This window comes from Haliotis cracherodii, unplaced genomic scaffold (genome assembly GCF_022045235.1).
Source record: "Haliotis cracherodii isolate W230 unplaced genomic scaffold, xgHalCrac1.p SCAF_16, whole genome shotgun sequence".
In the NCBI taxonomy this organism is placed as follows: Eukaryota; Metazoa; Mollusca; class Gastropoda; order Lepetellida; family Haliotidae; genus Haliotis; species Haliotis cracherodii.
Genome location: NW_027266271.1, coordinates 9,464,860 through 9,481,318, shown reverse-complemented (window position 1 = coordinate 9,481,318; position 16,459 = coordinate 9,464,860). Strand labels below are relative to the sequence as shown.

At 41.2% G+C, this 16,459-nt stretch overlaps 1 protein-coding gene across 4 annotated transcripts; it reads right to left on the bottom strand.

Annotated features, from left to right (window-relative positions):
• Positions 1–4,495: 4,495 nt before the first annotated feature.
• On the bottom strand, positions 4,496–13,994 carry LOC139463370 (serum paraoxonase/arylesterase 2-like). Of its 4 annotated transcripts, none has more exons than XM_071244626.1 (10): positions 13,854–13,994; positions 12,259–12,333; positions 11,673–11,743; positions 11,178–11,233; positions 10,511–10,709; positions 9,822–9,951; positions 9,102–9,314; positions 7,201–7,282; positions 6,250–6,384; positions 4,496–5,991 (listed from the first exon to the last, which is right to left on the bottom strand). In XM_071244626.1, exons 1-10 carry the CDS (start codon positions 13,859–13,861, stop codon positions 5,821–5,823), a joined length of 1,140 nt encoding a protein of 379 aa, XP_071100727.1. In that variant the 5' UTR covers positions 13,862–13,994; the 3' UTR covers positions 4,496–5,820. The 4 variants fall into 4 exon arrangements, with proteins under 4 accessions (XP_071100727.1, XP_071100728.1, XP_071100729.1 ...); XM_071244627.1 differs by having other exon boundaries at positions 9,102–9,302; XM_071244628.1 differs by lacking the exon at positions 13,854–13,994 and adding an exon at positions 13,577–13,631.
• Positions 13,995–16,459: the final 2,465 nt, after the last annotated feature.

The following is a 16,459-nucleotide window of genomic DNA, read 5'->3' as shown; positions in this document are numbered from 1 at the left end:
GTCTTGGGATATGAAAGACATCTTGCAGGTTGATATTTGAGAATCAGCAGTCTTCCCAACCGATCGCATGTGCATTTAAGCCCACTGACCTTCTTATCTTTGTCTGTGCATGAATGTTTCACAGTTACAACAGCAAAATGTTTGACTTTACATCTTGGATAGGCTTTCCAAACCGAAGAGGATCACTGAAACAAATTGTTCGACCACTCTTCTCCTTCCTGTTGCACAGAAAGAAGGTAACTGACTATTCCATCTGGTAACGTGTTTCCAGAACTGAAACACTAGAGGTTGGAGTTGAGACATGCTTCACTGAATGGATTCAAACTATTTTCTAGTGCATTGAGAGGTTTCTCAACATTCTATCAATATCCCACAACATGAGATAGCCTTTGCTCCTATGAAGTTTCATACTTCTGTCAAGACAAGCCATCTCAAGAAGACCTGACACAACTGCACTTCTTAAAGAACGAGTTATCACCCATCTTGTGTGGGCAGATATGAACGTGATTGTATGAACGAAGAAATTCCAGTCATCCTTGAAGCTGCATCGACATTAACAGTAAGCTCAAGTGCTAGTTCAGCTCGTACTCTGGATAAGGGGACACGGGTGGCCCAAGCGTCTAAGGCGCCGCGATTCGCTGTGCAGAGTTGCGTCCCTTGGGCACGCCAGAAACCTATGATTGTGGGTTCGAATCCCGGTTCGCCCCGATTATGTTTCTAGGTTTGTCAGTACCATACCCGTGCTTGTGGGTTTCACCGAAGTGGTAAACGTCTGAGACCTGCATCAGTTCGGGCTTTCCTCCCACATTAAGCTGACACGCCGCGATATAACTGTAATACTGTTAAAAGCGGCGTTAAACCCAACTCACTCACTCACTCACTCACTCTGGATAAAGAACTTGTGGTTCTCTTAATTGATAGTCCTCTATTTTCTAACATCTCTGTTGTTCCCAGGTGTGTGATATATATGTTCAGAAGATTGAAGTGACACAAGGTCGTCCACCTTGAATACTTTGGACCACTCATAGGAAAGAAAATTGGAAAGGTTCGATGTCACATGGCCTGCAGACCTTGCGAAACATCAGATACAGGTTGACATGATGATCGATATATACAAACGGAAAAAAGAAACTGAGCTTTACACTGAGTTCAATAAAACATACATATATTCTGAAACTAAATAATGCACCTTTCAACACATATTCATGAAGACATCTCCTTGACTTCAAGGTCCTGATTCATATTTTGCATGGTAATGCACAGTGCACTAATGGATGTTTGAGTGTTTGTTGGGAGCACGGTGCTCACACTCGTGGTTTTAGAATATGAACAGCACACGGTGACTGTTCAGCTATCAGGTGCTCATAAAAAACATTTTAGTCTAACAGTAAATAATGCTTACACGAATTGCTGAAAAGTATATGTGACCTGGGTATGCTGGAAATAGGAGTGGGGCAAAACAAAGTTGCCAGACATATTGATGTTCATCGGAACACAATATCATCTCTTGAGACGTTACCTACAGCACTGAAACACTCATGACTTGCCACGAACCTGTCGTCAACATGTGACGTCATGGGAACAAGACAACCATATTTGGTTGATGCATCTACGCAATCGATACCTAACTGCCACATTAACAGCTTTGGATAGTTACACCCGGACAGCTCTTATGGTTGTGCAAGGGTCTCCAGGCGAACAGAACAGTTTGGGGGTGGAAGAGTAATGGTTCAGGGTGGCATCACAACTCATGGGAGAACATAACCCATCATTGATAATGGTAACTTGAATGGCGCTACCGGGACGACATCGTTCGAGATCGTGTTCTACCCTCTGTGCAAATGCAGGGACGGAACGTCACGTTACAGCAGGAGAATAATGCCCGCCCACATGTTGCACGTGTTGTAACGTGTTGACATTTTGCGGCAGCCTAACATTGCTGTATTGCCATCGCAAGCTGTTTCTCAAGACCTCTCCCCTATAGAACATGTATTGGATGAAATGGACACTGGCCATCTGGAAACTGAGTTGTCACACTACCCTTCTGGTAACTGGGTTGTCACACCATCCTTCTGGTAACTGAGTTGTCACCCTATCCTTCTGGTAACTGAGTTGTCACACCATCCTTCTGGTAACTGAGTTGTCACCCTATCCTTCTGGTAACTGAGTTGTCACACTACCCTTCTGGTAACTGAGTTGTCACACCATCTTTCTGGTAACTGAGTTGTCACACCATCCTTCTGGTAACTGAGTTGTCACACCACCCTTCTGGTAACTGAGTTGTCACACCATCTTTCTGGTAACTGGGTTGTCACACCATCCTTCTGGTAACTGAGTTGTCACACCACCATTCTGTTAACTGAGTTGTCACACCATCCTTCTGGTAACTGAGTTGTCACACCATCCTTCTGGTAACTGAGTTGTCACACCACCATTCTGTTAACTGAGTTGTCACACCATCCTTCTGGTAACTGAGTTGTCACACCACCATTCTGTTAACTGAGTTGTCACACCATCCTTCTGGTAACTGAGTTGTCACACCATCCTTCTGGTAACTGAGTTGTCACACCACCATTCTGTTAACTGAGTTGTCACACCATCCTTCCGGTAACTGAGTTCTCACACCATCCATCTAGTAACTCAGTTGTCACACCACCAATCTGGTAACTGAGTTGTCACACTACCCTTCTGGTAACTGAGTTGTCACACCACCCTTCTGGTAACTGAGTTGTCACACCATCCGCCTGGTAACTGAGTTGTCACACCACCCTTCTGGTAACTGAGTTGTCACACCACCCTTCTGGTAACTGAGTTGTCACACCACCCTTCTGGTAACTGAGTTGTCACACCATCCTTCTTTTGTGACGTGTCGCTCTGTCTCTGTCAATGTGTTTTTTAAACAATCACATATAAGACACTGTGATGTACGAGGTGTAATATTAGAATATAGAATAAATAAATTATAATATATCGAATATGTTCACATTCACTTCTATACCAAAGTAATTTAAATCATTCTCAATTAATAGAGAGCTCTCATTTTTCCTTTATCACCCCGGCGCTGCCTGTTATGCCATACTCTGAGGAAATGGTCAAGATACAATTTGTAAGAAATTGCTTTTTAGAAAATATTACCGATCTTCTTCATGATCCAGCTTTCAAACATTTTGCACCTCTGGGGTAAATAAATTCCATGCTATCTCTAGGACTGGATTGTAGGTTTTTGCTGCACATTGAATGTGCCCCACTATATTCATGTAAAAAGGGGTGGGCACTTTTATGCATTTGGTGTGCAAGTTTGTTAAAGTCGAATCTGACTGTAAATTTTAAAATAAATGTGTTAGTGTCGACCCCTACCCTTAATGACAGTTGATTTTTTTAAACACTATCTCAAACATCGGTAAGCCACAATCAATCTTCTTTGAAGAAATGATGTGGCTACACTGTGCATGAGCCATAGAGTGAGTGAGTGAGTTGGGTTTAACGCCGCTTTTAACAGTATTCCAGTTATATCACCGCGTGTCAGCTTAATGTGGGAGGAAAGCCCGAACTGATGCAGGTCTCAGACGTTTACCACTTCGGTGAAACCCACGAGCACGGGTATGGTGCTGACAAACCTAGAAACATAATTGGGGCGAACCGGGATTCGAACCCACAATCATAGGTTTCTGGCGTGCCCAAGGGACGCGACTCTGCACAGCGAATCGCGGCGCCTTAGACGACTGGGCCACCCGTGCCCCCGCATGAGCCATAGAAGGCTGTGTTGCCGTAGCACCGTGCGGAAATACCTAAAGTCTAAATCTGTCATAATAAAGTCTTCATGGCTTGGTCATCAGCTGGTCATGAATGATTCAGTCTCAACATTGAGAAGAATTTGATGTTTCTTTCGAATACAGCTGTACCAACAGATGTGACAGACGAATCAATATAAATTACACATAACAGTCAGTAAACTAAGGCAGCGTTCTTGTGTAATACAAGATGGACATCTCTCCACTTTTTTCAGAACCAAAGAGGATGCCGGCAAGGTGACCCACTTTCACTCTACCTATTTTGGCTTGTAGCTGAGATACTAGGAATAGTGATTAGGAATAATAAAGGCATAAAAGGAATAACAATAAATGATATGGAGTATAAATTAGGTCAATATGCAGATGATACACAGTTATCTTTAGATGGATCTGAAGAGTGTCTTAAGATCTGCAAATTGATACTTTGAATAAATTTTATAAAAAATCCGGTCTTAAGGTAAATATTGACAAAACTAAAGCTATATGGATAGGTTCAATGGCAGGAAGCACCATCAAACTCTGTGAAGACATAATACTAGAGTGGCATGAGGGAAACTTTGAAATCTTGGGAATAATATTTAATCCCCAATTACATGATCTATGGGTAATAAATACGAGAAAAAGACTCTAACATATTAATAGATTACTGGGAAGCTGGAAAAAAAGATATCTAACATTAATAGTTAAAATCACATTTATTAAGACTCTGCCTCTTTCAACATTAGTATATATATTTTCAGCACAAGGACAAGTTTACAAAAACCGACTTCGTCAACATTAAAGAACTTCCAATCAAAACAGTATTATTCCTTTTGGGGGCAAATATTGATACGTTTATTACTTTGATAATATTCCAGCTATATGACGGCGGTCTGGAAATAATCGAGTCTGGACCAGACAATCCAGTGATTAATATCATGAGCATCGATCCACGCAATTGGGATCGATGACATGCATCAACCAAGTCAGCGAGCCTGACCACCCGATCCCGTTAGTCGCCTTTTACGTCAAGCATAGTCACTTTTTTACGGCAAGCATGGGTTGCTGAAGACCTATTCTACCCCGGAATCTTCACGGGTCGGGGATATATTGAATATTTGGGGTAATTACTACAGAAAACATAAAGTTGACAAACAAAGTATTGACGAAATTTTATCAGAACCATTATGGTTCAATCACCACTTTAGAAATCATTTCATTCTAAAACATTGGTTTAATAAGGGTATTCATAGTTTAAAAGATTTATGTAGCAACAAGAGATTTTTAACATTTGAAGAATTACAAAAACAATTTCAAATTAAATGGCAGATCTTCTATCACAGCTAACTTATACATAAATAACATTTTGAGAGACATGTTGATAAGAACAAAGAATATTTTATGATAAACTTATAGCTACAACTAACTTTCCTTTGATTTATGATAAATCGGAAAATGAACTTAATCAAAGCATTTTATGGAATAATGTTTTCTCTAATTGTAGATTGTGTACCAATGATGTTAAACTAACAGATTTCCAGTACAGATTCATAAATAGAGCGCTATATACCAAAGAGGAAATATGGAAAGTGAAGTTTTTTTAAATGCTCCTTTTGTGTCTCTGAATCTGAAAACTTATACTATGTGTATGTAGAATGTGTTTTTGTGAAGGAATTTTGGTTGGAATTTGAAATTTACCTAAACTCGAAACTTGCATATGATATTCAAATTACCATTCTGGATAAGTTATTTTGCTACAACAAAAACAACTACCTATTCAATCACACATTCAAAAAAATACATTCACCAGTCAAGCATTAAGAAAACTGCATTATGATTTCCTTTTTTCATAAAAATATTGAAAACCTCTTTATGTTTTAAAAAATAATCCACAAGACTGTATGACAAGAGGGGTTACATTCCAAACGCATGCTTATGATATAGTCGGAATCGTACCGAGGAAAAATTGCTTTGCTTTGCTTTGCTGTTGCTTTGACTATTACGATATGAAAACTGCAAAACTCTAAGAATGTTTAAAACCCTCTACATTTTACAGAGGTACAGTTACGTCACAATACACAAGTTTGTTCAACACGGAGCCAATCAGCATCTTCTTCTTGTACACAACTGCAACGGAGGATCCTGACAACAGGTGTCCGTCATCAACAAATAGTTCCGTCACTGAGGACACCGTGCCTTCCTTTAGTTTCACCTGCAGGATCTGAAACACACCACAGCCAAGTCCAAGCTTAAGTCCAAGTCCAATATGTAAGCGTCATAAATGTGAATGAAGGAGCAAAAACATTATTTTGGAACCACAATAAAACTATTCCACCATGTCGAGTGAACAATTGTTCTTTTACGAAAACAAACTACGTCATAATTTCTTTTTCAGCAGATATTTTTCAAAACATCCACAGCCACAGTTTGATTTCACAGAAATGAGTACGTTTATAAACACCAATGACTTCATTCATACCTGAGACGGCGATTCTAAAGATGGATCTGTCAGGTGTTGAACCATAAGGTGTCCGATTGGATGGAAGGCTACATACAAATCCCCGGATACTGGGTCCTCCATGATATTGTCAGGCATCGTGTGGAAGGCGTATGACTAGAAAAGAAGTAGTACGTAGCATATTGCTTGATACGAGACATCATTACGTTGTCTTCGTCTTAAGTTGTCACTGGGGAGCAATTATTTTCAAGACATGATCAACCGTCTTTTTTTTAAAAACAACAATTAAAATTATTTCCACTGTCAAGTATGTTTTGCGGATATGATGTTTCTTACTTTTAACATAACCCGCTAAACTAGTGACTACGTTGTAATGCATGAGAGGTGTGGCGGTGAGATTAAGGGTGTGTGTGTGTTGGGGGAGGGGGGGGGGGGGGGGGGTATAGGAATAAGGGGGACACAGGGAAGGGGGTGCTACCAAAATGTATCACACCTATAAGGCATGTGTCGGAGGGGGGGGGGGGTTGAAAGGTGGCTCAGACAAATAAAAAAAGTATACATTTGAACATTGTTTGGGGACTGATTACATCTTATTGGGGATTGGTTGTCATGAGAAAATGTTAAATGTGTATGGGGCGAGGGGCATGAATAACTGTTACATAAAATGGGGGTGGGGTGTTCCCTGATATTTCAATCCCATTGGCCCCCATTCTCCTCCTCCAGAAAGTGAGTGTGGTTTTACGCCGCTTTTAACAGTATTCCAACAATATCAAGGCGGGGACACCAGAAATGGGCTTCACACATTGTACCCATGTAGGGAATCGAACCGGGTCTTCGGCATTACGAGCGAACGCCTGAACCACTAGGCTACCCCACCGTCCCTCTTGCTCCTTTAAACAAGTGATTCCGTTGTTTTTCACGCGAGTGCTTGGCGAATATATTCAGTCACAATAAAGTCTTTCATTTGCATACCTGCTTTAAGTTCAAGGAATTATCGTTCCTTCTCTCGTATATCTTCATCTCTTGACCGAAGAAGCTCGCGACGAAGACATATCTGAAGCACAACACTTTCATGGTTACAGTGACTAGGAGCCGTCTAGTTGTATTACAGCAATATACTGACCTCAGAAAGACACACAAGACACGTTTTTGTGTATATGCTATAACGTCACCTAAGCTGGTTCCCGGCTCTCTATGCGCGTCGTTAACTTGCGCCAAGCTAGGACCCGGTATTGGCCAACATTGAAAACGCTCAGCTCGTTTATCATTCGTCACCACTCGCCCCTTTCCGTCACCTGCAAGAAGACTCGTCCCCCTATCGATGAATGTTATGTGCGAAAATACGACAAACCAATCAGGATGCGCGTATGATTTCAAGTTCTTTGTCAAAGAATCCCTCAGAAATAATTTTTGATTTTACATATGTCTTGTATCTAAAAATATACCCTAAGCACAGTTAAATGTGTTCAATCATACTGTATAATTCCGCACGTCCCGATGTGCTTTAAATTGCTTCTGAAATATATATAATATATGGGGAAAATGTGTGAACCATTTCGCAACGAGTTGACAATTGTTTTAGGTATGCCCGTTTGCGCAAAGACGGAACCTGGTCGCCAAGATGGCAACGAGAGGGGCACGAGTCGCTATTCGGCTTGTCCCGGAATAACACGAGTTGGTCACGAATGCTCGTTTATTTGACGTCACATCCGGCGCCGTTTAGCTGGACTCCGTCCCTACATTGACGTCAAGCTGAAAGAACCGGGAACTAGTCATGCAAGTCATTTCCTGATTAGATAGGTAAAAAAATATCGAATTGTTCATTACTGTACAGTCGTTACCCGTAAGGTGAATTCGAATACAGACAGAATAATCTAAAAAAATATATTCCTGAAATTCGATCATTTTGTTTGCGTTTGTATATTCCCATAAACCTAAAACAATTAGATCATGCCCTGTAAATGGATAAAATGTCAGCAAAGTTATTGTTGTTGACATATTTATTTACAAGAATTCACTTCGCTATTCTACTTCCTTCGTTTGCAAATACCTCCATATACTAAATTATTGAATTCATCCTAACGTGCGATGACGTCATGATCCAATGGATGACAACTAAATCGAAGTTGTTCTGATAAATATTTATGAAACTCAGTATTAAATTAACGCGTTATTTATTTCGTGTAGCCGAATGGAAAATGTTGGTTTGTGAAGAAAAAATACTTATGAAAAAAGTATCCATACGCCGTGAATAGTGATTTCCGGGCTTCGAATCCCATTTCACACTCGGGAACAATGGTGACAGCACAGCAGGGAACTCTGGGTAGGAGAGTGATCCCATTTATCACGGTTTTCAACAAATCAGATTGCAGTACAGTGTCAGATGTTAAAGGAAACGGTTTTGCATTGCGAGTTCTGGCGCCTGACACCAATGGGATACCGAAACTATTCATTTAGAACAAGCAGTTAATAAAACAAATATTTACCAAAAAAATATTTGACAACTATTTAGAAAAATATTCCACAGGCAAATATATTTAGAAAATCAGTACTGTTCCTTGTGTTGGTTGGTTGGTTGGTTTGTTGTTTAACGCCGCACTAAGCAATATTCCAGCTATATGACGGCGGTCTGTTAATAATCGAGTCTGGACCAGACAATCCAGTGATTAATATCATGAGCATCGATCCACGCAATTGGGATCGATGACATGCATCAACCAAGTCAGCGAGCCTGACCACCCGATCCCGTTAGTCGCCTTTTACGACAAGCAAAGTCGCCTTTTACGGCAAGCATGGGTTGCTGAAGACCTATTCTACCCCGGATCTTCACGGGTAACTGTTCCCTGTGTGTAGAGGGTAGAGGATGAGCTCACTTTCCGTCCCGGGACATCTGTATACCGTTGGCCAAGATGATTCCATCTGCTACTATGCGATATCCTTTGCCATCATAGTAGCCTACGTTGGTCCAAGCCATGAAGGACAACATTTCCAGCAAACGACCAATATAGCTGGATGATACGCAGGAGTTGCTGAAGTAGAAGCTATCATCCCCGGTGGCACTGATGTCGTTCATTCTGGAACGAAACCTTTACAGTGTTGATAATACGATCATTTCGGGGGAATATCTTTAATTTCATGAACTTTTGGGGCTACGGGTGGCCCTGTCGTCTGCGTGGCCGCCATTTGCTGTTGCGCAGTGTGTTTCTTACAAATAAATGATCATGGTTTCGAATACCAGACGAGCTCATGGGTTCCACGAGAATAGTGCGTGTCCCCACCTAGATCACTCCAGGCTTTCCTCCGACAGGAGCCTGACACGCAGTATTACTATTGAAATACTGTTCTAACCGACGATAATTCAAACTCAATCACTAACTCACGAACACATTTTCATCATGTTCGTTTTCTCCCAAATGACAGTATTTGATTCTTTTCTAGGTTATGCTTCGCGTCAGGTGGATTCTTCAGAACGTATAAAGGGGGAGATTTAACAATTGCAAGAGGGCTCTTTTGACAAAGTGAAAACAAAGAAAGACAGGTAGTTGTAAATTTAAGATTGGTTACGTCTACTGCAAGGCCCTCTTCGTGCTTACTCTATTATTGTTGGATCTCCATAGTAGGATTTCAGATGCTGAAGAGAACGCTTGTCGACGGACACCAGGAATTTCTCTATTCTCTCCTCTCCGTCTCGCTCGTGATTTATAGCATACAGGTACAATTTGCCTGAAAGCAAAATACTCTACATAAGGCGATATTCATACCTTGGCAGATCATTTCTCACAAGCCCGGCAGACCTTCACCCAATACACATTGTGTGTCTTGCATACATTGCCATATCAAAACTGGACACCTCATACGACCTAACCTTACACATGTGGACCCCATGGCCAACAGTACATCCTTCTACAATCAAATATCCCAGCTCACAAATTCCCAGCATAAAATACCCACTCCGTAAGCCACACATCAGCAGAACACACCTGACACTGGTCTCCCAAAATCTTTCTTACCCATCAAAGGACAGTAAGAAATGAGAGTTTCTCTGGAAGACAGACTCAATGAGAAATGAAAGTGTCTCTGAATGACTCTTAAGAAACGAAGATGTCTCTGAAGGGCTGGGAAGAACAAAAGGCGTCTCTGAAGAACTGATAGCAACTGAAAATGTCTCTGAAGGACACATAGAAACTTAAAGTGTCTTTGAAGAACTAATAAAAGAAGAACCGAAAGCATCACTGATGCCCTAACTACACCCAATACAGCATACTAAACCCTGTCAGCCCACCTGCTTTCTTGTCCTCCCACACACTGATACCATGGGGCTGAAACCTGTCCTTGTCGAACTCCTTGGTGGAGGTCAGGTTCATCTCCTGGACGTTCTTCTTGGGGTCGTTCATGTCGAACAGATAGATCGTGCCCTTGCCCTTGTTTTCGGAGTAGAACTTGTCATAGGCTGCTGAGTTCCCGTTCTTAATCCGAAATCCCTGGAAACAGTCACCTCGCTCATTTTAGGCATCAACAGAGCACTGCTCACTCCTTGCAACTGCCGCCTCATTCACGCCAGAACAGTATGTCACCTTCTGTAATTGTGACATCTTCCATTCCAACCCTAATCTTACTAACCTGACCATGGTCGGTATTAGACAACTGTGGAAATCGCGTAATGTTGCTGGCGTTTGACGTTCGACGTTCGACGTTTGACGTTTATCACAGATATATTACTTTTCCATAACATGACCACGTTCTGAACTGGTTGTAACGCAATACACTTTTAGTATATCGGCATATTTGTTAAAATGGAGTACTGTAGATCGCCAAAAGATACTGCAATACTTGTTTGAGTTAATGATTATCGCATAGAGGAAATAAGTAAAGGTTTAGTAATTTTAGTGAATACTTCAATATGTCTATAAAAAACCTGCTTATAAATATATAGTTTGCCTGACACTTACCGATGAAATGAAAACGATACCATTGTCCATCAAGTGCATGTCTTCAGAGCCAATACCTGATAATCATAATAATCATAAATAATCAAAACACATGGATATAAATTGAATGATGCAGTGCATGAATCGTTTCGCGTTTCAAACAACCCCGGTGTCCTGGGTATCATTAGGTGCTAGCCCTCTAGTGCTTCTTGTTAACGGTGACTATATTAGGTCGGGTGGTCGGGTTCGGTGGCTTTGTTGATTGCAACTCATCGTATCCCGACGGCGTTGGATGTTGCAAACTAGTTTGTCTGAATAATAATAAAATTTACTCCCAGCCGTGATATATCAGGAATATTGCTTATTGAAAACAAAACATGATAAACGTGTAGTTGTTTCTAATGACAAGCATTACATGAGGGGATCATTGTCGGTTCCGCAGGACGATGAACTTTGGTATGTACCACGAATTGCCGAGAGCTAGGTTTAAGGAGTGTAAGTACAAAAGCAGCTGACCCATTCCTTGCACCTGGTGGCAGGGGCCGGGGGAGTGGTTGAACATATGTTTGCTGAAACCCATCTTGAAACTGAAATAAATATGAGTTAATATCGCTTCTTTGGTCTTTGAATGGAAATATTTATTCGCAATACTCTTTAGGGAGTGATTGTGTGGGGCTTTGGGGAGTATATTTTCCACTGATATAATATACCAGTGAAACTACATGAAAGAAGCCATGCACCACTTAATGCGATCTTAACTCGGCGACTGCCGTAAATCTGTAATGACAGATGATTACGTGAAATTACAACATGTTAGATTCAAGTTCTGTGTTCGAATTTGGCGTTGAACAATGTCCTCTTGGGTCTGATTTTTGTCACGAAGTATAAATAATATCATAGTGGTAATGCTGAGATCGATTTGTGGAACGGTGCCCAGGTCGTATAAAACGTTGGTGATGCTTCAATCATGTGGACAGTTCACATGTGCCAAAATTAGCGACCATGGACAATATCATAATAGGGACATCATTAATGGACTTCACAGTTGTACCCAGGTTGGCAATCGATTTGATTTGATATGGACAGTCTGTGGATTACTTACTAGAACTTTACGGCGTATTGAAGCACCAGCAGCACCAGTACGCTGATCACTATGGTCTTTGCATACATCTTGAACCTGGACGAAAACACATTTGTGTTAAACCACATGTACAGTGCCATTGTTACCGGTGTCTCTGCCCCTTGTATACGGTCTCGTAAACGAAAACCGGAAGCGGTTTCATTGGGGTCGCCATCTTGTTTTCCAAAACCGCAACCAGTTTTATTTCGATCCAGATCGAGTTTACTTTACTTTCAAAGTGTAGAATTTCGGGATAAGAGTTTTATAACAATATGTTATTCTTTGTTGCCTTTCAGAGATATAGAAGTGCGTGGTACATTTGCAGATGTTCTACAGGGGTCGCTAATTATCCCCTTAGTTTTATCAGAGACCATATAATAGATTATTATATGGTCTCTGGTTTTATATAGAACAACTGGTACTAAATTATGAACAAACGAACGGATGCGGGAACAGAAAATGCGAGTAATCATAACAAGATGTTCAGTGAACTCTATGATGTCAGTCACTGATTCGTCTGTTGCATATTTGATCATTTACAGGCCGCCTTCATTCAGCTCGAATATTGCCGAGTGCGGCGTTAAAACTTTTTTGTTACAATAAATTTATTGTACTTTTGTATATACATGATTATTCTAACATGGCCGTTTGATAAAGGTAAAAAATAGCAAGCTGAGTTCGAAGTACATTGAACTGATTTCACTCGACACGACACGTCTATCAAATTAGATACTCGCCGCTGTGCTTGATGCATAAAATTATGAATAATTATTTTTACTTGACAACACAATTCATATAAGGCAAGAATAAACTAAGATATTTGTATTTCCATTACAGGTGAACACAGCAGAGAACAACCTTGGCTGTTGATCCCGAGTGGCACCGTCCATTACGTTACACGGGTATAGTTTAGTACATTGGACACAATTTTTAAGTTAGTTTTACGTGTAATTTTACGCGCATTAATTAGTATCAAATACTCAATGCACTGAATACCGTTCGATATTCAGTTGGAATATCATGATACTGTGCAGCAATTTTCGTGTATTAGTGACTGATATTCACAGAAGCGGATCGAGGTGCTCCGGGTCAAAATTCCAACCAACTCCGCTTTTTTAATTGAAAAAAGCCTTAGCATGAGTTACATTTTCCCGAAGTTATATTTCTTCGGGATTATATTTTAGATGGACTAACGAGTCTATGCATAGCCAGATCCAAATCATGTATCAAAAACGACATCCGGTTCGTAAAGAACATGCAGATTTCAATCGATTGCAGGATTTGAAAAAAACATGTGTACCGTCAAATCGGCGTCGACAGTTATATCCCAAATCTTTTCGCCTTCATAATCAAGATACTCATGTGATATGATGCACTTCGCGAGGTAAGGCCCGTTTTAATGCAATATAGATCTTAATTATAGATCAGATCGCCTTGACGGGGTGCCGCCATTTTGTTTCAGAAAATGCAATTGATATGAGAGGTGAAAGCTGATTGGTCACAATTACACAACAAATAGTTCCTGTCTCAAACAACTATCCGTGCAACTGCTCACACACCCCTCACACACATATTACCTGAGCATAGAACTTCCTCCCTGCTATAAATCCAAGAGACACGTGTGTATTTCGTTATGTATAAGGCGGAGGCGACGCAACCGTACCATGGGCCCTAAATATAGATTAAGTGTTCAAGGCCACACACACAACGAGTCAAAAAGAGACATCAAGCTTGGGCTGACTCGACAAAAACGCCACTGAGAAAACATCCCGCTATAGATTACGCTACAGATTACAGGTCACATCCCGTCCACTTGGTTATCTGGAGTATGGTTAGTGTTAGAACAGAAAACCATCTCGTTATTTTGTCGACCACGTGTAGTCCGGGGCTGAACTAGGCCCATGACACTCTATTGTTTGCCGTAAGCGACGATTAATTTGACCGGGTGGTCGGGCTCTCTGACTTAGTGGATTACCCTGATGTCGTCATTGGTTTACTTGAACCAGACTCGATTATTGGCAGACCTCTGAAATATGGCTCGACTATTGTGAGTGTGACGTTAAACAACATTCATTCACACCCATTTTCTCGGGTCGCTGGTTACAGAGAGGGGTTGTGGTCTATATTGGATGTATTTATTGTTGATTTAAAACAGTGTCGCAGCACCAACAGAGTATTCGCCCATGTCCAAAAGTATTTGTACAACTAAAAGTACTTGATGAGCCAAGCCTGGGAGACGTTTAGGTTCCGATCAGGGGCTTTGGAATTTGTTTGAAAATATATTTTGTTTCAGAATAAAATATAGAATTACCCTCCGCATTATGATGACCTGAAAAAAATGTACTCTGAAAATAATTTCTTAGGCTCCTCCATCCAGAGAATGATTTTGGTTTAACGCCCCTTCCAACAGTATTTCAGTTATTTGTGACTGTTTATTTCACTGTGTGTCGGCATGATGTGGGAAGAGAAATGGAAGCGTGCGTGCGTGCCTGCGTGCATGCATGCGTGCATGCGTGTGTTAGTCCGGACTAATGTCTATTAGCGCTAGCCCACCGAGATACCATACAGCAGTTTAATAAAGATATCCCATGCAGGCTCATTATACTGACTCCAAGCGTCTGATCCTTGTTTTCATGTTTTACGTCTTATGAAGGTAATCGAACCACCAGCTTTCCACTCTCCAGGCAGACGCTCTCTATCCTAGACCACGGAGGCGGTCCCATATACTCTCGGTTTATACCAATATTTGCAAACCACACGAAGTCACCTGGATGACAAATCAACTTTTACAGCACGTGTTACCCCTATATCAGCACGTCTCATTTTTGATACCCTGTTTATCTCCTAAACCCGGTATAGTCTGCGGCCTGCTCTCGTCGTAGTCCCAGTAATGCTGACTCACTACTGTACACATATCAATTGTGGTAGTTGCTTTCTGAAAGGTCGAGGTGACCGCGTTTGCTCTGAACAAACACAGAGCGGTTATACCCCATGCATATTCCTCCTACGCCGGCAAAGAGGGGATTTCGGGTTAGAGTTGGTCCCCAACAACCGTTGCTGTCCCAATCACTGTCAGTTAGTTAGGAATAATGCCCAATGATGACACAACGAGGTATTGAATCAATGTGTATATTCTGTTGTATTCAAGTACAGACATGTGCAACTTAACGTCACATTGGACTATGCACAGGCTCGTTAGTCCAACCAAAATGTAACTGCCAAATTCCGGCCTGTTTCGGCAAGGGTGGAAACTAGATTTTAATAGTCAGTTTACTCCCTTGCCTCGGGAAGATGGCAAGTGATGTGAGAGGTGGAATCTGAGTGGGCAATAGAAGGGACAAAGGGGTGAATTTCATAACTCGTAATAGCCACTGGTGGCGCTACGACCGAGCGACAAAATTGCAGCCCAGTTCGACAAGGGAGGAAACTTGACTCTTATAGCCAGTTGACTCCCTTACCCCGAGACGATGGAAATGAAAGGGCTCATACAGTCATTTGTGAACAAAACAAATAAAATAGGCGAGATGACACAACCTTGAGGGTCCCCTGTAGTGACTGTGTGTACGTGAGTGAGTATGTTTTAAGCCACTATCACCCGAGAAATGGGCTTTATAAATTGTACCCATGTGTGGAATCGAACGCTTTAACCACTAGCCTACCCATCCTGAAGAAGTACGAACAAGAGAGGGTGCCTTTAACGGTGAGGGACTGAGGCCTGTTAACAATCAAGGGTTTGTCCCATTTGTCAATATTTGAGTTAACACCCATGTTATCAAGCTTTTGCAAGTGAGGCTGTATATTATTGCAATCGGTTGAAAAATCGACGAAACAATATTCTTACAATTTACCGTTATCGAGGTGGTTATAAAGCTTATTCAGGGGAATCTGTGTTGCGTCCTCAACACCTGTTTGGTCTATATGCAAATTGCAAAGGGTCAAGAATATGCTGAAAATTAGCAATCTCTTCATAATGCGTTCAAGGCATTTCACAACTATTGAAGTTAAAGCCACATGGCGATGGTCAGTGTGTACAGTCAGGTTTTGCTTTTGGGGAACAGGTACAATGTCAGAACCTTCCCATAATATTATAGTAATGTGATGGCAATCTAATGAAGCTTGAAAATATGCTGCACAACTGCACACTGCCTTTTATAAATACTAAACCATATACTAGACTTAGTAT